Source organism: Oncorhynchus nerka, linkage group LG9a (genome assembly GCF_034236695.1).
Source record: "Oncorhynchus nerka isolate Pitt River linkage group LG9a, Oner_Uvic_2.0, whole genome shotgun sequence".
In the NCBI taxonomy this organism is placed as follows: Eukaryota; Metazoa; Chordata; class Actinopteri; order Salmoniformes; family Salmonidae; genus Oncorhynchus; species Oncorhynchus nerka.
In genome coordinates, this window is record NC_088404.1 from 63292316 (window position 1) to 63318777 (window position 26462).

The window sequence follows — 26462 nt, forward strand, 5'->3', positions numbered from 1 at the left end:
TCCCAGCCCACCTGCAGAGTTTTTGGTTTCACTTTTGCTGAGTTTAGTAACATGTCTCAACCTAAACGTCAAAAACCAACATTTGCCTTGACCTCACCCATAGACGTTTGGAAAAACGTGGACAGAACATTCAATTTCTAAGTCAAACTGTGATACTTTGTTTCACACACACACACACACACACACACACACACACACACACACACACACACACACACACACACACACACGGCGATAGATGGATGGATAAGACAGGAGGAAGGCCATGAGGAGGGTGAGTAGGAGGACAGAGGAGTGTCTTTTACTTTCTTCTTCTTTTGTTCTCTCAATCTTTATAGACATTTCTATTGTCTATAAGAGATCTATGTGGTAGGCACTTTGGGACAGGATGACTTATTATTGGCCAAATGGCTCATGGATAAAACAAGAGATGAGCGAAGATTGTCTATTATATATTGACAAGATATTCAAGTGACCGCTCTAACAATGGAAAAACAGGGGGAGGCGAGATCAGGTGGGGCCATTAAGAAGGCAGATATGCGTTAGAACAACAGACCATAGAGATAGATAGAGGTCTCATCTGTGCCATTTTAGCATATGTGACATGGGCAGTGCCATCTCCATTTTTAATCAGGTGATTATTTTCTTCCTCTTTGGCTGATTGCTCCCAACTCATTGGAACTCCCACCCAGTTGACAGCTTTAAAATGGTGGAAGCCCTCCATTGCAATGTCCATGCTAAAATGGGTTATATCCATGATGAGTCCTCTATCTATTTCTATGACAACTATGTTGCCGAAATGTCACGTGCGTCCACTTACTATATCCGTGTATTCGTAACAACCTAACCATTACTAAACTTCTATTCAATCAAATAAGCCTCATGTAAGCAAATGAGCAATTACATTTGTTGTTGACCAAATTTGACACTCTCTCATTGACCTCCATACAAATTCCTCACTTCGTGGGCTTGTTTTCATTGACAGATTTTGGGAATAGTAAAACCTCTCTGGATGAGGGAGGAGGAGATCCTAGCACCAGGATTAAATTGACCTGTCCTCTAAGTTCACTGTCTAACCAGATAGCTGTGGTCTAGTCAATGGCAGGTATGGGCAGCAAAAATGGTTACAAGAGGTGGGGATTTTGAGTGACAAGGGTTTAAAAAAGATAGAGCTAGCTAGAGAGTGTGATCCCTCTACATCTCAATGTAGTGGCAGTGCAATTCATTGAGGTGCATTGTGGTTGCTTTGTCATTACCATGGCGAGGAGCCGTGGAGCAGTGGCATTTAGGGCTCAAGATCAGATTACATTTACATTACATTTAAGTCATTTAGCAGACGCTCTTATCCAGAGCGACTTACAAATTGGTGCATTCACCTTATGACATCCAGTGGAACAGAGAAGAGTGCGTTTAGCCGCCGAAACCGTACAGGGTGCGTCCCTGGCGTTTCAGAGCGTAGACCACGTCCATTACCCTACCCCTGATCCTTTATAACAATTAAGGGACCAAAAAAAACATCTGACCTTAGATCAGTAGTTATGGAGCAAACTCTACCCATACTTGGTGGAGTGAGGGCCATGCAATATATGGAGGCTGTAGCAGAGAGGGGGTGAAAGGGAAGGAAAGGGCGTAAGAGTGGGGAAGGAGTGCTAGCTTAGCTTTAGCAGTGAGGGGGAGAGAGGTTGACGGGGGTATTGGTGGGGGGGGAAGGGGGCGTGTTCAACTCACCAGAAAGCTGCTGAACTTCCGGCTGGTCATGTGTGCTTAGCAACTGGCCCTGAATTGTCTCTACCACCCGCTTGAAGCGCCGGCTGGGTCCTATACACACACACACACACAAACAGGCAAATACGCACACGCAGGCACACACACACACACACACACATGATTGCAATAGACAAGGGGAGAACAAGGTTAGTCATTCTGTACTCACACACACAAAAGGTACTGTACACAGGAACATGAAAACAGCAGAACAGGGGAGGAGAAAAATTGAGAAAGACAGAGAGGGGAGGAAAAAGGGTAAAGAAATGAAGAGGAAAAGTAAGGAATAAAAGGAATGAAAAGGAAAAACAAAGGAGGGGTCAAGAGAGGAGAGGTCAGGAGAGGACGGGAAAGGAGAAGGGTGGAGAGAAAATAAGATAACAAGGGGGTTAGAGTGGGGGAGGAGGGAAGAGTGTTAGGATAGATCATGGAGATGAAAAAGAGAGTGTGGCTGCGTGCGGTCTCCTGTAACCACTAACATCAGAGAAGCAGCGGGATCCAAATGGCCTATGATTAGTACCAGGGAAAGTGTTCTCTCCCTCCAATCTGGTCCCATGGAGCACACACACACTGTGAAAGACACAAACACATACACGCACACGCAAACACAAACACGTAGCAGCAGTGTGCCTGCATGTGTGTGCGTGTTTGTGTGCATGCATGAATGCGTGTACGTATACCTGAGAGCAGGGTAAAGGTGACAGAGTAGATGCCGTTCTCCTTGGGGGCGGTGGTGCTCTCTGTGTAGGTGATGTCCACCTGGAACTTGACTGGCTTCTGGAAGACCGTGGGGCCGGCTGTGGACTTGTACTCTGCCCGGAAACTCGTCTGGCTGATCACACTGTGGCTGAGACTAGGGATCTGGAAGAGCAATACATCTTTTTTGTTGTTGTTGTTTTATTTTGTAGTTATGAAGAGGACATTCTGAATCAAGAGATAAAAAATATAAGGGGGAATCAAGAAGAAGAGAGAGGAAAGAGAGAGAGAGACTGAAGAAAAGGAGGGAGGGTGAGAGAGGGAGAAAAATGGGGGAGAGAGAGAAAGAGGTGGAGCGGCTGATTGTGTGGCTCCTGAGGAAAGAAGTAGGGATAGAGGATCATAGAGAGGGAATAGAGAGCGAGGAGCATACAGAGAGAGGGAGAAAAGTGTCACAGAGAAAGACTCACTCGCTCAAGTGAGTAAAGGGATAACACATTGAGAGTGACTTTCAGCTTTTTGCCACATGCCTCTTATATCAAATCAAATCAAATCACATTTTATTTGTCACATACACATGGTTAGCAGATGTTAGTGCGAGTGTAGCGAAATGCTTGTGCTTCTAGTTCCGACAATGCAGTAATAACCAACAAGTAATCTAGCCAACAATTCCAAAACTACTACCTTATAGACACAAGTGTAAGGGGATAAAGAATATGTACATAAAGATATATGAATGAGTGATGGTACAGAGCGGCATAGGCAAGATACAGTAGATGGTATTGAGTGCAGTATATACATATGAGATGAGTATGTAAACAAAGTGGCTAGTGATACATGTATTACATAAGGATGCAGTAGATGATATAGAGTACAGTATATACGTATACATATGAGATGAATAATGTAGGGAACATTATATTAGGTAGCATTGTTTAAAGTGGCTAGTGATATATTTTACATCATTTCCCATCAATTCCCATTATTAAAGTGGCTGGAGTTGAGTCAGTGTGTTGGCAGCAGCCACTCAATGTTAGTGGTGGCTGTTTAACAGTCTGATGGCCTTGAGATAGAAGCTGTTTTTCAGTCTCTCGGTCCCAGCTTTAATGCACCTGTACTGACCTCGCCTTCTGGATGATAGCGGGGTGAACAGGCAGTGGCTCGGGTGGTTGTGGTCCTTGATGATCTTTATGGCCTTCCTGTGACATCGGGTGGTGTAGGTGTCCTGGAGGGCAGGTAGTTTGCCCCCGGTGATGCGTTGTGCAGACTTCACTACCCTCTGGAGAGCCTTACGGTTGTGGGCGGAGCAGTTGCCGTACCAGGCGGTGATACAGCCCGACAGGATGCTCTCGATTGTGCATCTGTAGAAGTTTGTGAGTGCTTTTGGTGATAAGCTGAATTTCTTCAGCCTCCTGAGGTTGAAGAGGCGCTGCTGCGCCTTCTTCACGATGCTGTCTGTGTGGGTGGACCAATTCAGTTTGTCTGTGATGTGTACGCCGAGGAACTTAAAACTTACTACCCTCTCCACTACTGTCCCATCAATGTGGATAGGGGGGTGTTCCCTCTGCTGTTTCCTGAAGTCCACAATCATCTCCTTAGTTTTGTTGACGTTGAGTGTGAGGTTATCTTCCTGACATAAATAACAGGTTGAATAAAACATCATTAAAATTACACTGATGCAACCAAGCACAGATTCAACTTTAACCAGATTACAACGTCAGTACATCTGAGATTGACACGCGGCACAGAGACTTTAGGGCCCATAGGGCTCTTGTCAAAAGTAGTATACCATAGGGAATAGGATGCCATTTGGAACGCATATTTCAGGCTAATGCAGTGTCAACCCTGCCAACACCCAAATTGTCATGTTTCACCAAACTGCTACCAGGAGTTTGATTAATCCTAGAGTGCTGAGGAGTATAGTTCCAACTATTCAAGTGTCCATCTACTCTCTGGGCCACCAAGCATACACTAGGGGACCAAATAGCTACCTCAGAGGAATAGAAGATTGGTTTGCCATTGACCTACAGTGGAGCAAGAGTTTCCATTTGCTATAAGAATTTTATATGTGCTTCTCTGTTGGCTTGCACTGAAAACCGGCTTTCACTATACATTCACTGGCTTTGGAGCCTCTAACCCTAGGAAGACCAGCCTTCTCCTCCCCTCCTGAATCCTCCTCCCCTCCCCCTCCTCCCTCTCTGCATGCAGCGAAGCACAAAGAGAGAGAGAGAGACCTGTAGTCTCTCACACACACACACACACACGCACACACAGCACTCAGGGCAAAGCATCTATATGTGGTCCGTGTTGATTTTCCATTGACCTGGTTTGTGTCCCAAATGCCACCCTATTCCCTACATAGTGCACTACTTTTGACCAGGGCCCACATCGCTCTGGTCAAAAGTAGTGCACTATGTCGGGAAAAGGGTGCCAATTGGGATGTAGCCCTGGAGTACAGAGTGCCATTCAAAAGGAAAATGGGAGCGATAGCAACACAATCAGCTTACTGAATGGCTAGATAAATCAGAAACATGTAAGCATACGCAAACACACTCACACATGTTCACACGCACACACACATAGGGCACGCACACATTCACAGATCTGTGCACTCATGCGCCTCTAAGCTAAACCAATCAACATTGGTGTTATAAATACCCTCTTAGGCTGATAGCAGGTATTGGGGTTATACTGCAACATACCTGCAACATATGCATATACACTGAGTGTACAATACATTAGGAATTACCTTCCTAATATTGAGTTGCACCCCTTTTTTGAACACCCTCAATTTGTTGGGGTATGGACTCTACAAGGTGTCGAAAGCGTTCCACAGGGATGGTGGCCCATGTTGACGCCAATGCTTCTTACAGTTGTGTCACGTTGGCAGGGTGTCCATTGAGTGGTGAACCATTATTGATACACACGGGAAACTGTTGTGAGTGAAAAACCCAGCAGAGTTGCAGTTCTTGACACACTCAAACCGGTGTGCCTGGCCCCTACCCCGTTCAGAGGCACTTCAATCTTTTGTCCTGTACATTCACCCTCTGAATGGCACAATCCATGTCTCAGTTGTCTCAAGGTTTAAAAACCCTTTAGACCCGTTTCCTCCCCTTCATCTACACCGATTGACGCGGATTTAACAAGTGACATCAATAAGGGACCATAGACTGACCAGGTGAATCCAAGTGAAAGCTATCTCATGAAAAGAGCATATATCCATAATGATATAGGGAATACATTCTGTAGAAAGGAGGAGAAGTTAAGAGGAGAGGAGGAGAGGAGGAGAGAATGATAGGAGAGGGAGAGCAGAGTGGAGGGGAGTGAGAGTGAGGAAAAGAAGAGATGTAAGGGAGGCCGGAGAGAAGGCAGGAGGCGGGAAAGCAAAGTAGGAGTGAGAAAATGTGATGAATGAATGACTGAATGAGAAGTGGCAGAGAGCAGAAAATAAGATCAGTAAAGGAGAAGGAAAGAGACATGGAGAGGTTAGAGTAAGAGGGCACAAGGAGAAGAAGGTTTGAGGGAGGAGAGAGGGAGGAGTAACTAGAGAGGGAGGAGAGCAAAAAGACAGAGTGAGAGAAAGGGGTAGAGAGGTTTTACCTACCGAAAGAAAGGCATGGACGATGTCAGCCTTGATGGAGCTCAGAGGCTTGTCTTTGATCAAGATGAAGATCTGCTCCTCTTTATCCAGGTTGATGAAGTTACCAAACCAGGATTTTTTGGCAAGTCTGCAAGGAGGGGAGAAAACGGCAGATTGACACAGTTGATCAAAGTACATGTTTTATTGAAACAAATCACTACGGGCTGGAGATTCATAACCTCACATTTGGACTGTTTGCATGTTTGACATACATTTAACCCTTTACACTTGTGCCTCTATATCGGTTGAAAATGGCAGATTTTGGCACTGATAAGAAACTGAATTGGGACGCTGGGCTGTACAGTAACATGCTATACATGACGTCAGAGCTCAAGCTCTGCGCTTCACAACGCTGTATGAGTTTTGACTGACAGCCGTTCTGAACTTGAGGACCTCAGAACACGCACCCATCCCTCCCACTAATTGGGCAACTTTTGTTTTGTTGTCTGAGTGAAATGCTGTAAATTAAGAGGAATTTATTTATTTTGAAAGATGAGACGTTAAAGAGAATAACAATAAACACTGCTTTGATGTCACACAAGCAAGCCAAATAATCAAGATTTAAAATGTGCACTTCAAAATGTCCATATCATGAAACTCATGTCAATGTTTATGATCACTATGTTTAATGTACAGTTACAAGATTACACAGTGTCATACCCTGGGATGTTCTGAACAGAATGAGCCTATGTTTGTCTATTGTTAAGAGAATTTGCCGCAGAACACGCACCTAAATGCACTCATGAGTCCATTCTGTAAAATGTAATTAATGGCCAGGCGTTTATTTGCTTCAGTTGATTAAAACAGCCGGCGCTAGGCAAAGTGACATGTCTCGTAAACTTTAGAACTGCCACGAGGATGATAAAGGCCTAGTAACAGGCGCTGCCTAGCAACCTCCATTATGAAGTATCAAATCTCATGATTGAGCATTGCTTACTCCACACTTAGCTATGAGAGAGAGACAGAGAGAGCCCCACCAAAGAGCACCAGGCCCCCTCAACGCCCCACCAGACCCAGCACACCCCACATGCCCCGCACACCACCAGAGCATCACCACTTCCATCGGATTAGCCAGACTAGACCGGGTTGTTCTGATTAAAGAAGCAATACAACTGGCCTTCTTTAGACTAGTTGAGTATCTGGAGCATCAGCATTTGTGGGTTCGATTACAGGCTCAAAATGGCCAGAAACAAAGAACTTTCTTCTGAAACTCGTCAGTCTATTCTTGTCTTGTTCTGAGAAATGAAGGATATTCCATTTGAGAAATTGTCAAGAAACAGAAGATCTCGTACAACTCCCTTCATTGATCAGCTCAAACTGGCTCTAACCAGAATAGAAAGAGGAGTGGGAGGCCCCGGTGCACAACTGAGCAAGAGGACAAGTACATTAGAGTGTCTAGTTTGAGAAACGGACACCTCACAAGTCCTCAACTGGCATCTTAATTAAATAGTACCCGCAAAACATCCGTCTCAACGTAAACAGCGAAGAGGCGACTCCGGGATGCTCCCCTTCAACATGAACAATGTCTACACTGTATTTCTGATCAATTTGATGTTATTTTAATGGTCTACAAAAATGATTTTCTATCAAAAACAAGGACATTTTCTAAGTGACCCCACTTTTGAAAGCTAATGTATATATAAACGAATTGGCGAGGGCACTAGAAGAGTCTACAGCACACGGCCTAACCCTACAAGAATCTGAGGTCAAATGTCTACTGTTTGCTGATGATCTGGTGCTTCTGTCACCAACCGAGGAGAGCCTACAAACAGAACCAACATCTTCTGCACAGACACTGTCAGACCTGGGCCCTGACAGTAAATCTCAGTAAGACAAAAATAATAGTGCTCCAAAAAAAGTATATTTGCCAGGACCACAAATACAAATTCCATCAATCTAGACACCATTGCCCTAGAGCACACAAAAAACAATACATACCTCGGCCTAAACATCAGCGCCACAGGTAACTTCCACAAAGCTGTGAACGAGCTGAGAGAAGGCAAGAAGGGCCATATATGCTATCAAAAGGAACATAAAATTTGACATACCAATTAGGATCTGGCTAAAAATAATTTAATCAGTTATAGAACCCATTGTCCTTTATGGTTGTGAGGTCTGGGGTCCGCTCACCAAGCAAGAATTTACAAAATGGCACAAACACCAAATTGAGACTCTGCATTCAGAATTCTGCAAAATATCCTCAGTATACAATGAAAAACACCAAATAATGCAGAGTAGTTAGGTTGAAACCCGCTAATTATCAAAATCCAGAAAAGAGCTGTTAAATTCTTCAACCACCTAAAAGGAAGCGATTCCCAAACCTTCCATAACAAAGCCATCACCTACAGAGAGATTAACCTGGAGAAGAGTCCCCTAAGCAAGTTGGTCCTGGGGCTCTGTTCACAAACACAAACAGACCCCAAAGAGCCCCAGGACAGCAACACAATTAGACCCAACCAAATCATGAGAAAACAAAAAGACAATTACTTGACACATTGGAAAGAATGAACAAAAAACAGAGCAAACTAGAATGCTATTTGGCCCTAAACAGAGAGTACACAGTGGGAGAATACCTGACCACTGTGACTGACCCTAACTTAAGGAAAGTTTTGACTATGTACAGACTCAGTGAGCATAGCCTTGCTATTGAGAAAGGCCACCATAGGAAGGCCTGGCTCTCAAGACAAGATTGGCAGTGCACACTGCCCACAAAATGAGGTGGAAACTGAGGTGCACTTCCTAATTTCCTGCCAGATGTTTTACCAAATTAGAGACACATATGTCCCTCAGATTACACAGATCCACAAAGAATTCAAAAACAAACCCAATTTTAATAAACTCCCATATCTACTGGGTGAAATACAACAGTGTGCCATAAGAGCAGCAATATTTGTGACCTGTTGCCACAAGAAAAGGGCAACCAGTGAAGAACAAACACCATTGTAAATACAACCCATATTTGAGTTTATTTATTTTCCCTTTTGTACATCTTTTTTTGGCTGTGAAAAGTATTAAAATCTAATTAAATTAGCCTTTAAGTCCTTTATTATGCAAATGTATAAAGTGTGTGTAGACGACGACAGAGAGATATTAGGGCTTTCAGGAGGAATGGAAAATTGCATGTCAATTCATAAATGCATAAATCGAAAACCTCTTCCCAACTATTTTGCAATCTATATGGCACAGCTGTCATTTTTTTTGTCCTTAAATGAAACTGGTATATATTTTTATTTATCACAATTTTCTTTAACCAATTTTGGTCTTTAATGCAGGGCTGACAGACAAGCTCCTTTACTCCCCCCCCCCCCCCCCCGTTTTTAGAGGGCGAGAAACAAAAATCCCACTGTGCCTATTTTTCAAAAATTGTCAGTCCACAAGTCAAGTGTTTTTCCCTCATTGTATTTACCCAAGTTCTCTCTTAACTCCAGGACCCCCGACAGTTTTTTTGTTGTTGCATGATGCAAGGACTCTAGTGCCAGAGAAGAGAAACTCTCAGAATGAAAATTGCCACAATTTAGACTACCGATAGATCAGCGTTCTAACTCCCCCTTGTGATAGTGTGGTGCAATGACAGAATGCCACCATCTACCACTGACAGTCGCGGCATAAACTCGTACCCTTTAAAGGAAGAACCACTGTGTGAAGACATAATGACATTTGAAACATTTTTATTTTTTATTTATTTTTTGTTTTCTGTTAATTTTTGTTGTTATTTTCACTTTTATTTATTATCTACTTCACCTGCTTCGGTAATGCATATGTTTCCCATGCCAATAAAGCCCTTAAATTGAATTGAAATTGAATTGAGAGAACATGGCCTACAACAGAGCCTGGACCTGCTAGGACAGTACAGTCAAACCTGGGCCCTGGCAGTAAACCCCAAAAAGACACAAGTAACGATTTCCAGAGATCTCAGGGAATTAGAGCTAAGTTCTCAATCGGTACAAAATATACAGAGTACTGCATACACTACAATTACTTCTGTTTTAAAATAAACTCAACTGGACACCTAAATCAGGCAATGAATGAACTGGGAGGGAATGCACACAGGGCATTCTATGCCATTAAAAAGCTAATTCTTATCGAAATACCTATAAAAATGTGTCTAAAACGATTTGAATGTGTCATTGCACCAATTTTACTTTATGACAGCGAGGTGTGGGGTCCACTTGCAAAACAAGATTTTACTCAAGGGGACAAACACCCCTTTCAAACCCTGCATGCAGGGTTCTGTAAGATTATCCTACATGTCCAGAAGTAAATTACAAACAATGCATGCAGGGCAGAATTCAATTTTGAAAACATCTAAAATACAGTGACCCATTCTCAAATCATTACCAAGCCATGCAATGCCAATGACCTGAGCAAAGAAAAGAGTCCCCTCATCCAGCTGGTCCTGGGGCTGAGTTCACATACCTGTTTTACTAACACACTGAAGTCTCAGGACCAGAACATCCAATCAATCAGAATAAACTAAATTGCAACACAAGAAACACAAGCACAAAGCAAAATGCAGCACTATCTGGCCCTAAATTGACAGTACATCATGGCAAACTATTTGACCATGGTTACTGATCAAAACCTTAGAAAAACCTTGACAAAGTACACGCTCAGTGAGCACTGCCAATCCATTGAGAAGGGCAGTCTCCCTGTAGAGGTAAGGCTGTGCAACCACTTAAACACAGCAGAACCGGAGACAGAGACGCATTTCCTGTCAACGTGTAAAGAATATAAAACAATTAGACAGTGTAATTTCCCTAAATTTTAAACCGTTATTGAAGGTTTCAAAGACCTCTCTGATGAGAATAAGCTACGCATCCTGTTGGGGGGAAACGCAGAGAGCTGTGGGTTGGCAGCGCACTACATTGCTGCCTGCAATAAGACCAGGCACATTGACCAACCAACCTGCACATGTCCTCTATGCCAAATTGAATTGAGAGAGAGAGTGACTAAAGGACATCGCCCTTAACCGCAGCCCCAACACCTCACACAGGAGCAACAGATCAATGGACACCCCGCCCAGACCAGCGAGACACTCTACCAGACCTGCGGGACCACCCCATCGGACCTACACTAGAGGATCCACGCCAGGAGGACCTACATCCAGACCATAGCACCACCAGCCACATCCCCAACCCGCAAACCAACCATTCCCACACCCCATATTGGCCCCCTCAAATAAGACCTATGCCCCTTCTGCTAACCCCATGCCCCCACTCCCACAAGGAGGGCCTCAACATGAAAGTCACTCATACGCCCGGCCGTGAACAGGCAAACAGGCCCAACCCCGACTCTTACACTAGCTCAAGCCAATGGCATGTACCAGATGCTCAGCAGGGTATGTATATAGTCAATTGTAGGCTTTGAGGGGACTCCTAAGGTAGGTACACCTATAGCTAATCTCTTGGCAGTAGTACTACAGACTACTTTATCACTGACCTCAACCCAGTCTCTCAGAACGTTCACAGTTAGCCCACTGACACCCCTATAAGATCACAGAAAAATCACAGTCTACTTGAACAGACCAATACTCAATCATGAGGCATCAAAGCCAAAGGAACTGAATACTATTAAGAAATGATAAAGATGGAAGGAAAGTAGTGTGGAAACTTACCAAAAAACAATGCGCCAACAACAAATTCAATCCCTTTTAGACAACTACCTGGACAAAACATTTCACTTTAAAAGTGAAGGTGTAAACTTGGCCGTAAGAAACCCTAAACAGTATATTTGACCTCTCAGCTTTCCTATCAAATCAAAAAATGTCAAGCAGAAAAACAAAGAAAATGAACAACAATGATAAATTATTTGATGAGGATTGCAAAAACCTAAGAAAGAAATTGAGAAACCTATCCAACCAAAAACATAGACCCAGAAAGCCTGAGATTACACCTTCACTAATGTGAATCGCTAAAACAATACAGATATACACTTTGGAAAAAGAAGGAACAGCCCGTCAGAAATCAGCTCTATGTAATTGAAGAATCCATAGAATCTAACAGATTCTAAGGAAAATTGAAACACACTAAACAAACAACAACACGAAGAGTTATCAATCCAAATTGGAGATATATGGATAAACCACTTCTCAAATATTTTTGTCTCTATAACAAAGAACAAACAGCAAAAACATATACATGATCAAATACAAATCTAAGAATCAACTATTAAAGACTACCAAATAATGCATGCAGACCAGAATTAAGCTGATACCCGCTAATTATCCAAATCCATAAAATAGCAATTAAATTCTACAAACACCTGAAAGGGAGTGATTCTCAAACCTTCCAAAACAAAGACATCACCTACAGAGAGATAAACCTGAAGAAGAGTCCCCTAAGCAAGCTGGTCCTGGGACAGAGCAAGTTGGTCCAAAACAGAGCAAACTAGAATGCTATCTGGCCCTAACGATCCTCAACAATACACACAAATCTGAAAGTAATAGAATGGAATTAAGAAATACATAAATATTAGGACGAGCAATGTCAGAGTGGCATTGACCAAAATACAGTAGAATACAGTATATACTATACATATGAAATGAGTAAAAGAGTATGTAAGCATTGTTAAAGTGACTAGTGTTCCATTATTAAAGTCATCAGTGATTCCATGTCAATGTACTGTACATAGGGCAGCAGCCTCTAAGGAGCAGTGCTGAGTAACCGGTGGTAGCCGGCTAGTGATGACTATTTAACAGTCTGATGGTCTTGAGATAGAAGCTGTTTTTCAGTCTCTCGGTCCAAGCTTTAATGCACCTGTACTGGCCTCACGTTCTGCATGATAGTGGAGTGAACAGGCCGTGGCTCAGGGTAAGTGTCCTGGAGGCAGTGTTGCCATCAGTTGCTAAATGACATTGTGATATCATTGCATAATAACTAAAACATTACGTAGAATATACAACGTTACTCAAATTGACTGGCCCTCTCGGCTAAAAATATGATTTGACATTTGTTAATCGCATATTGTTTTAGTTGTAAAAGTAATATAAACACAACACATTTTATATGATCAGATATGTTTATTTTTAAACACAACATTTAATTATTGAACAATTACACATGACACATTATTGAACAATTACATTTGGTTTATTTTCTTTTTATCTAGTAAACCTATACATTCTGAACAATTATAGATTTAAGCAGTGTATTGGTAGTTAGTTATCATGCCTGGCTGCAAAAGTGCATTGTGAGTGATGTCAGTAGCAGACGCTCAGCTCGTGCACAGGCAGCTAGAGTGTGTGACAGAGAAAATCTTTTTGTGTCATTTAGAGGGAAAATGCGTGCATTTTAGCGTTTGAGTCACTTTTCAAAAGTTGCTAAAAGTTCCAAATACATTTTTAAAAGTAGCTAAATTAATTGCTAGGTGCTGTTTGAAAAAAAAATGCCAGGGTAGTCTGAAAAGTTGCTAAATCTAGCAACAAAATTGCTAAGTTGGCATCATTGCCTGGAGGGCAGGCAGTGTTACCCCGGTGATGCACTGGGTGGTCCACACCACCCTCTAGAGAGCCCAGCTGTTGCGGGCTGTGCAGTTTCCATACCTGGCAGTGATAAAGCCCGACAGGGTGCTCTCTATTGTGCATCTTAAAAACTTTTTGAGGGTCTTAGGGGCCAAGCCAAATTTCTTCAGCCTCCTGAGGTTGAAGAGGCGTTGTTGCGCCTTCTTCACCACACCGTCTGTGTGGGTGGGTCATTTCAGATTATCAGTGATGTGTACACAGAGGAACTTGAAGCTCTTCACCTTCTCCACTGCGGCCCCGTCGATGTGGATAGGGACGTGCTCCCTCTGCTGTCTCCTGAAGTCCATGATCAGCTCCTTTGTTTTGTTGGTGTTCAGGGAAGAGGTTATTTTCCTGCCACCACTCTGCCAGGGTCCTCACCTCCTCCCTGTAGGCAATCTCGTCATTGTTGTTGTGTCGTCTGCAAACTTGAGGATTGAGTTGGAGGCGTGCGTGTCCACGCAGTCATGTGTGAACAGGGAATACAGGAGCGGGCTAATCACATGGGGCTTGTGTTGAGGATCAGCGTAGTGGAGGTGCTGTTTCCCACCTTCACCACCTGGGGGGGGATTCCTGGACTCGGTTGCACAGGACGGGGTTCAATCCCAGGGCCCTGATCTTAGTGATGAGTTTGGAGGGTACTATGGTGTTGAAGGCTAAGCTATAGTCAACGAACAGCATTCTTACACACTGTAGGTATTCCTCTTGTCCAGATGGGATAGGACGCCAGGCAGTGCGATCTATTGGGGCAATATGCAAATTTAAGTGGGTCTAGGATGTCAAGTAAGGTGGAGGTGATATCATCCTTAACTAGATCCTCAAATCACTTCATGATGACAGAAGTGAATGTTACAGAGGGATAGTAATTTAGTTCAGTTACCTTTGCTTTCTTTGGTACAGAAACAATGGTGGACATCTTGAAGCAAGTGGAGACTGCAGACTGGGATAGGGAGAGATTCAATATGTCTGTAAACTCTCCAGACAGCTGGTCTGCCCATGTTCTGAGGACACGTCTAGTGAGGCTGTCTAGGCCGGCAGCCTTGTGAGGGTTAAATATTTTACTCACATCGGTGTTTAGTTTGTCTGGGAGCCACGTGGCTGGTTTTCCCTGTGTTATCTGTTATCGTCTGTAGACACTGCCACAATACGTCTCGTGTCTGAGCCATTGAATTGAGACTCCACTTTGTCTCTGTACTGACGTTGTACCTGTTTGATTGCCTTATGGAGGTAATAACTACACTGTTGGTATTCAACCATATTCCCAGTCACCTTGACGTGACTAAATGCGATGGCCTGCGCTTTCCGTTTTGTGCGAATCCTGCCATCTATCTACGGTTTTTGGTTTGGGTAGGTTTTAATAGTCACAGTGGGAACAACATCCCCTTCCTGATGAACTCAGTCACTGTGTCCGTTTATACGTCAATGTTATTCTCAGAGGCAACCTGGAACATATTCCTGTCTGTGTAATCTGATAGAGTCGTGATCTGATTTGTCAAAGGGAGGGTGGGGGAGGGCCTTGTAGCCATCCCGGAAGAGAGAGTAACACATTTGGAGAATTTTTGAAGTGTGAATAATACAGGCAATGTGCTGCTAGAACTTCGGATGCGTTTTCCTCAAATTTGCCTTGTTAAAATTCCCTCCTAGAATAAATGTGCCCTCAGGACATGTGGTTTCCAGTTTGCACAAAGTCCAGTGTAGTTCCTTGAGGGCCGTCGTGGTATCAGGTTGAGGGGGAATATACACGGCTGTAACTATAACCTCTTGGGAGGTAATACAGGCGGCATTTGATGTGAGGTATTCTAGGTCAGATGAACAAAAGGACTTGAGTTCCTGTACATTATCAAAGTCACACCATGAGTAGTTAACCATGAACCATACACCACCGCCTTTCTTCTTCCCAGGGAGTTCTTTATTTCTGTCTCCACGATGTACTGAGAACCCAGCTGGCTGTATTGACAGGGACAGTATATCTGGAGAGACCCATGATTCCGTGAAAGAAAGTATGCTACAGTCCCCGATGTCTCTCTGGAAAGATATCCTCGCCCTGAGCTTGTCTATTTTATTGTCCAGGCACTGAACATTAGTGAGTAATATACTTGGAAGCGGTGAATGGTGTGCAGGCCTTATGAGTCGGACTAGAAGTTCACTCCGAATACCTCTTCTCCGCCGGTGGCATCTGGGTTCAATTGCCCTGGGGGGTATAAACAAAGGATCCAATTCGGGAAAGTCGTACTTCTGGTAGTAATGCTGGTGAGTTACCAACGGTCTGATATCCAAAAGTTATCATATAATGCCCTTTCTCTTGCATTTCAAGATGATGGGGGGAAAAAACGCATGTTTTTTATTTGTATTATCTTTTTATTATCTTCTCCTGACCCCTCCTGTCTCAGCCTCCAGTATTTATGCTGCAGTAGTTTATGTGTCGGGGGGCTAGGGTCAGTTTGTTATATCTGGAGTACTTCTCCTGTCCTATTCGGTGTCCTGTGTGAATTTAAGTGTGCTCTCTCTAATTCTCTCTTTCTCTCTTTCTTTCTCTCTCTCGGAGGACCTGAGCCCTAGGACCATGCCTCAGGACTACCTGACATGATGACTCCTTGTTGTCCCCAGTCCACCTGGCCGTGCTGCTGCTCCAGTTTCAACTGTTCTGCCTTATTATTATTGGACCATGCTGGTTATTTATGAACATTTGAACATCTTGGCCATGTTCTGTTATAATCTCCACCCGGCACAGCCAGAAGAGGACGGGCCACCCCACATAGCCTGGTTCCTCTCTAGGTTTCTTCCTAGGTTTTGGCCTTTCTAGGGAGTTTTTCCTAGCCACCGTGCTTTTACACCTGCATTGCTTGCTGTTTGGGGTTTTAGGCTGGGTTTCGGTACAGCACTTTGAGATATCAGCTGATGTACGAAGGGCTATATAAATAAATTTACACTTTGACTATGTACAGATTCAGTGAGCATAGCCTTGCTATTGAGAGAGGCCGTTGTAGGCAGTCCTGGCTCTTAAGAGAGACAGGCAATGTGCATACTTCCCAGAAACTGAGGTGGAAACCTCCTACCAAATGTATGACCATATTAGAAACTCCCGTATCTGTTGGATGAAATAGTGTGCCATCATAGCAGCATGTTTTGTTCCAATAAACCCCCCCCCCCACACACACACACAGAGACAGAGAGAGAGGCATTGTTACAACACTGTATATATATATATATAATATGACATTTGTAATGTCTTTATTGTTTTGAAACTTCTGTATGTATAATGTTTACTGTTAATTTTTATTGTTTATTTCACTTTTGTATATTATCTACCTCACCTGCTTTGGCAATGTTAACACATGTTTCCCATGCCATTAAAGCCCCTTGGAGGGAGGGAGGGAGGGAGGGAGGGAGGGAGGGAGAGACCCCAAAGAGAAATGGGTACTGAGTGAGGGACAGGGAGAAATAGGCTATAGAGTCCGGTCATCACAGACAAACCTGGCTGCCCAGAGAGGACAGGCTGTGCTCACTCTGCTCCAGGAGAGAGGTAGAGACAGAGCTGCACCAAAATTATAATTCAAAAGTCCAAATGTGCAGTTTTGGCAGCCACAACCTGAGGGACAGCCAGTGAAACGTGCAAAGTAATGTCGATAATATTTCCCATCCTGTTTTGTTTTGTCTTTCATACCACGTCATGTGTCTTCTCAGTCATGTTTACACTGGTCTACTACCATTGCTATAATGTATTGTTGTTCTCATTAATATTGTTGTTGTAGTTGTTGTTAATGGTAATCCCATGTCCACTACTACTATTATTATTGCTGTTGGTCCCACCATTTATTTATATATAAATATATATTTTATATATAAATATGTATTTTTATTTTTCGATATGTATACTTTGACAATGTAAGTAATAATGAACTTGCCATGTCAATAAAGTCAATTGAATTGAATTGAGAAATAGGTACTGAGTGAGAGACAGAGAGAAATAGGTACTGAGTGAGGGACAGAGAGAGAGACAGAGAGAGAGAGAGAAAGAGAGAGACCTAGAGAAATAGGTACTGAGTGAGGGACAGAGAGAGAGCGAGACAGAGCGAGAGACCAGGAGAAATAGGTACTGAGTGAGGGACAGAGAGAGAAAGAGAGCGAGAGACCGAGAGAGAGACCTAGAGAAATAGGTACTGAGTGAGGGACAGAGATAGAAAAGAGAGAGAGAGACAGAGAGAGAGACCTAGAGAAATAGGTACTGAATGAGGGACAGAGAGCGAGACAGAGAGAGAGACCGGGAGAAATAGGTACTGAGTGAGTGAGGGAGTTGAAGTGGGGATGAGTCTGAATACTTACTCTGGGGATGAGTCTGGTGAGATGCTGCCTTTGTATTTCCTAGGGTAGGATATACAACAGCATTTTTATATTTTATTTACTCTTACATTGCTCCTAAGGGCTCTATTATCACTCCTAAGGTATTTTCTATACATATACACATAACTTTTGATTTTATTTTCATTGTTGGACAGAAAAGACACCAGGATATCAGCTCCAAGTGAGAATTTTGGAAACCTGTTCCCAAGTATTCCAACGCATAATAGAGAAACACGTGATTGTATATAAATGTAAGCAAGGTTTAAATGATTGCGTTTTAATCAAATATTACATCTGTTTGGGCTTATTGCGGTCAATTTGCAGGTTAACAAATGATTTGTAATTATGTGCCGGCCACCCGACCATCTATTGATACTCTACTTTGTTGGTGTGTGTGTGTGTGTAACTGTATTGTGTGGAATTGGAGAAGACAGGTAAAGGTACTTACTCTGGGGTGATGCTGTGTTTGTGTGCGTGTGTGTGTTATGTTAGTCAGTGTGTCGTATGTAAGGACTGAGTTGTGTTGGAGAGGATAGGTAAAGGTACTTACTCTGGGGTGATGCTGTGTTTGTGTGCGTGTGTGTGTTATGTTAGTCAGTGTGTCGTATGTAAGGACTGAGTTGTGTTGGAGAGGATAGGTAAAGGTACTTACTCTGGGGAAGACTCTGGTGTGAGGCTGGACATCTCTTCTTGTGTGGGAACTGGGTAGAGAGAAGCAAGGTCACAGGTTAGAGAAAGCGCAAAGGTTAGAGAGGGGATCAAAAGCTTGTTCCATTTATTTATTTTTTTGACCTTTATTAACTAGGCAAGACAGTTAAGAACAAATTCTTATTTACAATGACGGCCTACCCCGGCCAAACCCTAACCCAGACAATGCTGGGCCAATTGGGCGCCGTCCTATGGGACTCCCAATCACAGTCGGTTGTGACACAGCCTCGACTCCAACAAGGGTCTGTAGTGACGCCTCTAACATGGAGATGCAGTGCCTTAGACCGCTGCTCCACTCGGGAGCCGAAATGCATGCAGCCTGCTCTCATAAAGCAACAATCAGAGATGGGTATCCCAAAGCCTTCATAGCTAAAGTAGTACTTTATTTCTCTTGCAGATCTATACTCAGAACAACAAAGTTCCTAATGCAACGAATGTTGTTCATCCACTAGCAAAAGATTGACTGTCAAACATTGATTTTATAATTGTTTTCTCACAGCTGTGCAGCTGAGTTCTGAACAAAAAAGGAATGACTATTTTCACTTTGAAGGCTTTAGGAAACCCATTTCTTTTCCCTCTCTCAGTACCTTGTAGTTTCCTGCGGTGAAAGCGCGGCGAGCCCAGGAAGCTGTTCTTGATGGAGTTGAGGCGTGTCCTCCAGGGCATACCGCCGATAGATGGGCTGGGGGGCGGCGTGGGGTTGGGCGTGCCCGCCGGGCTCTCCTTGGGTGTGTGCACAGGGGTGCCCTTGGGGGTGGGGAGGGGGCTGCCCCGGGGGATGGGTGAGGGGTAACCTGTATGAGGGGGATAGATTTGGGACCGTAGTCAGTGCCCGAGTGAGAGGGAGAGGGTGTGGGCGAGGGCGCCACTGGGTGGAAGGGTGCCATCGAATGGGCGAGAGGGGAACTGCGTCGGGGGCATGGGTGACAGAGAGCTGGGGGATTGTGGGGAGGGCGTTGTGAGAGCAGGGCGCCGCTGCCCCATGGGGCTGCTCGGGGTGCTCTGAGAGATGTGACAGAGGTGGCGGAGGAGGAGGGGATGGGGGCTGGAAGGGGGTAGAGGTCTCCGACTTGTGGGGCACAATCGCTGGGCTGAGGGAGGGGTCTCCGGAAGGGGTTGGAGTGGGTGGACGCAAGGGGCTTGGGCAGCAGTTTGGGCTTGGCCGGGAGGGTTTGGTTTCTGGGGTCGGGTGGTAGCAGCTGCCCGCTGTCCGGGGCCAGGGAGTTGGGGGTGGGGGCGCGATGGGCAACTGTCCAGTTGGTGTGGGGGCAAGGGGCTCAGGGGAGGGGCAGGGGCTGGAGTTGGGCGACTGGGAGAAGTCTGGAGACGGGGGGGGTACACAGAACTTTCTGAGAGGCTACATTTTGGGTAGAAAGAAGGGAGCATACACATAATATGAACAGTACCAAAAGCAGGGGGTGCACAAAGACACACAGATACACACAACACACACAGACGAATACACACACGAATGCCCACACATGCAGATGCAACACAGAGCAAACAGCCACAAAACCAGCAGCGAGAGAGACAGCCAGGCACAGATAGGCAGGTGAGGTGTCATACAGTAATGATGGATGGATGGAGGGAGGGGTATATAAAGAAAAAGACAAAAGAAGAACAAAAATGGAGTCGGTTAGCTCATTCAGCAAATCGGCCAAGTAGAAAGGCAACAAGACCATGGGACAGTGTAAACAAAACAAAAAAACAACAACATCACAAGCTTTCAAAACAGACAGATGTTAAAAAAAGTGCAATGTGATATTAGGTGATGTGCTGTCAGTGACCAAAGCAAGCAAACACACAAGAAAGGTGAAAGACAAGGCAGGCTAGCTGTCTGAGCAAGGCTTTTGCTGAGACATGAAAACCATGGACACTTGGCCTGGTAAACCTTTTCATTCTTTAAAGGGGCAATCCATTTTTGGACTTATAAATGAATATAATGATATGATATGTAACCATTGATTCTTGAAGAACATCAGTTATTAGTGCCTCGTGAGCTTAGCTCAACTGTTGTAACCCATCAGAACCCAAAATATAAGGGCCTAATTCAATCAGATCCGTTTTAGCCTATATCCACATGGTGTCCGAGTTGGAATTTACTTCCACAAGCAGCTCATGGCATTATACCTAAAGCTGACATTGACATTGGCAGCACGGAGCCGCATTAAGATAAATCCAACGCAGCCTTGTTTTCAAGCGAACACTGAAATGTAAGATGTAATCTACACCTCTATTAGGCTGATAGAAATCCTCAATATTTTGTTGAATGATAGTCAATTTGAGCGTCAATTTCTATTGGTCCTAAGTTCTGTCTTCTATTGATCTTAAGCTGGGTTCTATATAGCCTACACTATCTCGTTCTGATCTTCTAACATGAGTGGGATGGGTGTGGATTCGTGACAATGATCAAGAGCAGCTGCACAACAAATTGACAGCACCAACGCAGTTACACCTCCGACACCGCCAAAACAGCTATGCAGGTGTGTCAGAAGGTGAGTGTAGCTGGTGCATGAAGTCAGGCGCAGGAGAGCAAAATGAGTGAACAACGTGCTATACTCAAACAATAAAGGCACACGGTAAACAAATACACTTGACCTAAAACCAACGGTAAATATAACGCACGGGTGAACACAGCACCCGTCGAAAAACCAGCCATAATGAACCGAACTGAACATAGAAATAATCACGCACAACAAACATGGGGGAAACAGAGGGTTAAATACATGTAATTGGATAACGAAAACCAGGTGTGTAGAAAATAAAGACAAAACCAATGGAAAATGAAAGATGGATCAGCGATGGCTAGAAAACCGGTGACGTTCACCGCCGAACGCCGCCCGTACAAGGAGAGGGACCGACCTCGGCGGAAGTCGTGGCAAGGCGTATCACCGGTTAATGCTTGATTTGATTGAATCTAGGCCTGAGCTTGTTTAACTCCAATGTTTGTAAACAAAGTAAATGTAAACAAATACTATAAAGCTTTAAAATATGGTTCAAACTATTATTTTTAAATGATGGATGGTCAGTCCTTGCATTCATAGCTCTGACTATGAATTCAAGAGTGGTTACATTTCTCCAGCCCATTCCCTCAGCTTTTTACTGAAACAAGCGGGGAAAACGTTTTGCTATTGTTTCAACTGCTGGTTTGCCGCTTTGAACATTTTTTTAACTTTTTAAAACACTTCATAGTTATTATGAGTGCACCACTTCTTCCATCCACAGTTTTAATCTGAATAATGTCATACTGTATAAAATAAAATCATGACAGCTATGATGGAAACAGGAAGTTTTGGTAAAATGTTATAATTGCAGACAAATCATTTGTTTGTTTGACGTGGTGGGATCTCTTTTTGTGTCCGTAAAATGCATTATGCGAGAAATGGCAATGGAAACGACTTTATGGGCAAATATTGATATAATAAGCTTCATGTTAAAGTAAACTTGGAGTCACACAATGATGTGGTTTGTGGTCCTCCCACTACGACTCGGGAAATCATGCAGTTTTTTAGGGTACGTATTAAATACAGTGCTTTCGGGAAGTGTTCAGACCCCTTGAATTTTCCACATTTTGGTACATTACAGTCTTAATTGTAAAATTGATTCAATAATATTTTTCCTTCATCAATCTACACACAATACCCCCTAACGACAAAGCAAAAACATGTTTTTAGAAATTGTTGCTAATTTATGAAAAAGAAAACTGAAATATAACATTTACATAAGTATTTACACCCTTTACTCAGTACTTTGTTGAAAAACCTTTGGCAGCAAATACAGCATCAAGCACATTTGCTATTAAACACAGTTTTTATGACAAAACTATCAGTAGAGTTGAAAGTGCGATGGAAACACATTGAACTTTTGATTTTTATTCGGTCCCTAAAAACTTTGTGTGCACCACATCGTCAGGCACTGATTTTAATCTGCAACAAGTCAGTTTGGTGGAAACATACCACTGGTGGGAAAATGTGCATATTGTCTTTTTGCACATTTTTTATATTTGCATGAAAATGTCACCAATTGGGTGGAAACCTAGCTACAGAGGTGGAAACTCATGGAGAAATAGCTTCTAAGTGTCTCTCTTAATAAAAAACGGTTTATTTATAGAGTACATTGCTTACGCTGGATGTATTTCAAAGTGCTTAACAAAATAGAATAATAAAAGTTGAGAAAGTTAATAATAAAAGTTTTCTAAATGAGATGAATCAAAAGAGTAAAACAATTATAAAACAGTGAAAACAAAATAAATACAAGTAAATAAGATATAGATATATATAGAATGGGATAAAATAGATAGTATGACTAAAAGCACCCTAAGTAAAAGCTAAAAAGGTGTCTTTAAGTAATTACATTTATTTTGTGACAATGTGTATTTAATTCATATTCTGTTCATATACAGCAATTTCTATGAATTACTTCACACATTGGGCTGCCACTCAGAAGAAGAAGAAGATTTCTTTCCAAATGGTAACACTTTACTTGACACCAAGTGTCATAACACTTTATGACACTGTCATAACCATGTCAACATGTGTCATAACAGCTGACATAACTTGTCATAACCTGTCATAATATGGTCATAATACTATCATGACACAAATATTTAGATATGTTGGGACATATATTGCATTATTTTATGGCTGGTTATGACACCTACCGGTACATAAATGTTTCAAATGCCACAAAACCTACCATGGTAGTTATTTTATGGCTGTTATGACACCTACATAAGAGTGTCAAAACCCACAAATCCTTCCACACATGGCAAAACATTCCATTACACCATAGCCTACTTGTCAACAGTACGTTTATGACATATAACACTTTCTGAAATTGACCATGTTAAATTATCATTGTAATTACGCACACATTGATGTCAGACATGCACCTCCCCAATGCTGTCATAAATTGAACTTTCTTAGTCCAATTAAAATGGCACAGGATGGTTATAATGCTTCTTGACAGTGTCATAAAGTGCATTTTCTTAGTCCAAGTGACACAAGATGGTCATAATGCTTTTTGACAGTGTCATAAAGTGTATTTTCTGCAAGTTATTTAAATTATGATTTTTTAAAATCATGACAAAAAAATTCCAACAACAGCAAAGGACTTTTAAGAAAAAAATGAATTTAAAAAAATGAATTTGAATGAATGTAGGTGTCATAATCAGCCATAGAATTATGCAATATGTCACAACAGGTGACAGGTCAGCTGTTATGAAATATTAGGACATGGTTATGACCATGTCATAACGTGTTATGATGCTGGTGTCATGTAAATTATTACCAACATTTCTTTACAAAAAGGTACATAACTACAAAGTATTTGATCATTAGGAACATATTATAAAGTTCCAGTAATAATAAATTCAATAAACAGTCTATATAAAAAAAAAGAAGTGGGCCTCCCCCCAACTTCCCATCCTATCCCATTCCCCTAACCCCACCCAGCCAACATGTCTTGACAAACCAGTGCACCTGGCACTACTACCATACCCCGTTGAAAGGCACTCAAATATTTTGCCTTGACCATTCACCTTCTGAAGGGCACACATACACAATCCGTGTCTCAATTGTTGAAAGGCTTAAAATTCCTTCTTTAACCTGTCTCCTCCCCTTCATCTACACTGATTGAAGTGGATTTAACAAGTGACATCAATAAGGGATCATAGCTTTCCCCTGGATTCACCTAGTCAGTCTATGTCATGGAAAGAGCAGGTGTCCTTAATGTTTTATATACACTATATATGCCATTTTTGTTGTTGTTTTGGCTCTGTACTCCAGCACTGTGGATTTGAAATGATACAATGATTGTGAAGTTAGCTTTAATTTAAGGGTATTTTCATAGATATTAGGTGAACAGTTTAGAAATCACTTTTTGTACACATTTTAGGGGACCAAAAGTATTCAGACAAATGCACTTATATGTGTATTAAAGTAGTCAAAAGTTTAGTATTTGGTACAATATTACTAGCACGCAATGATTATGTCATGCTTGCAAATTTACAAACTTGTTGAAAGCATTTGCTGTTTGTTTTAGGTGTCTTTCAGATTACGTTGTGCCAAATAGAAATGAATGATAAATAATATATTGTGTCATTTTAGAGTCACTTTTATTGTAAATAAGAACATAATATGTCGCTCAACACTTCTACATTAATGTGGATGCTACCATGATTATGGATAATCCTGAATGAATTGTGAACAATGATGAGTGAGAAAGTTAGACACACAAATATCATACCCCCAAGACATTTGTTAATTTTGTCATGGGTCGCCTACCTTGCCACATACATTTTGAAATCGCACTATGAATATAATAATCCCAATCGCCTGAAGGGGGAACCATGGGAAGCATTGACCTTCAGAAATTCAGCCATGGCAATATATACATGTCGACAATAGATATTCTGACGGGAAAAAGGATGTTATTCCATCTACTGAAGTCAGATTTAATTGATTTGAGCTTTCTGTTAATGTTTCTGGCAACGGTTTTAACTAAGGAAGGAAATATATCTACTAATATATCTAAAAAGACAAAACAGAAAATAATTCTGATAAAACTGCAGTTTCTCACAATATAATGACAGGTCTTATTAATAAATATTGTTGTAAAATATAGACCAGTTCTATTAGACATTAAAATAAATTGTGGTAACACTTGACACCCAGTGTCATAACAATGTTCCTGCATTCATCCCAGCCATCAGCAACAGATCATTAGGGTAGGTGCATGTCTGACATCAATGTGTGTACACTTACAATTATAATTTAATACATTTAAAATGGATATAACATAAACATACTGTTGACACGTAGGCAATGGTGAAATAGAATGTTTTGCCGAGTGTGGTAGGTTTTGTGGGTTTATACACAATATATGTCACAACAGATCGAAATACATATGCCATGACAGTGTTATGGCCATATTATAACAGGTTTATGACAAGTTATGTCAGCTGTTATGACATATTATGGCATGGTTATGACTATGTCATAAAGTGTTATGACGCTGGGTGTCAAGTAAAGTGTTACCGAAATCGAGCAGTGATAGAAACACCAGGTAAGTGGAGATGGGAGTCATGAGAGGCAGAAGGGTTGATTTGGTTACATAAATTGTATATCTTGAGATGAAGCTCTCTGCTGTGGAGCTTTGCAACTCTTTCAGGGTTATCTTTGGTTGCTTCTCTGATTAATGCCCTCCTTGCCTGGTCCGTGAGTCTTGGCAAGTTTGTTGTCGTGCCATATTCTTTAAATTTTTTAATAATGGATTTAATGGTGCTCCGTGGGAAGTTCAAAGTTTAGGATATTTTTTTATAACCCAACCCTGATCTGTACTTCTCCACAACTATGTCCCTGACCTGTTTGGATTGCTCCTTGCTCTTCATGGTGCCTCTTGCTTGGTGGTGTTGCAGACTCTGGGGCCTTTCAGAACAGGCATATGAGATCATGTGACAGATCATGTCACACTTAAATAAAGTCCACCTGTGTGCAATCTAACTAATTATGTGACTTCTGACAGTAATTTGTTGCACCAGATCTTATTTAGAGGCTTCATAGCAAACGGGTGAATACATATGCACGCACAACTTTTCCGCTTTTTACTTTGTATACGTTTTTGAAACGAGTTATTTTTTAAATTTCACTTCACCAATTTGGACTATTTTGTTTATGTCATGACATGAAATCCAAATAAAAATCCATTTAAATTACAGGTTGTAATGCAACAAAATAGGAAAAACGTCAAGGGGGATGAACACTTCTGCAAGGCACTGTAGGTGAGAGGGAACTAGTACAGGAAGTGAGTGGCGTA

At 42.3% G+C, this 26462-nt stretch overlaps 1 protein-coding gene across 1 annotated transcript in view; it reads right to left on the reverse strand.

Moving 5' to 3' along the window:
- brsk2a (BR serine/threonine kinase 2a) overlaps positions 1-26462 on the reverse strand; it is an 88681-nt gene that overhangs the window by 7085 nt on the left and 55134 nt on the right. Inside the window, exons 9-14 of the mRNA XM_065022163.1 lie at positions 19235-19441; positions 18592-18640; positions 17922-17960; positions 6065-6188; positions 2445-2625; positions 1729-1818 (exon numbers count right to left, since the gene is read on the reverse strand). Of these exons, the coding sequence (XP_064878235.1) occupies positions 1729-1818; positions 2445-2625; positions 6065-6188; positions 17922-17960; positions 18592-18640; positions 19235-19441 (690 nt within the window). The remainder of the gene's footprint in view (positions 1-1728; positions 1819-2444; positions 2626-6064; positions 6189-17921; positions 17961-18591; positions 18641-19234; positions 19442-26462) is intronic.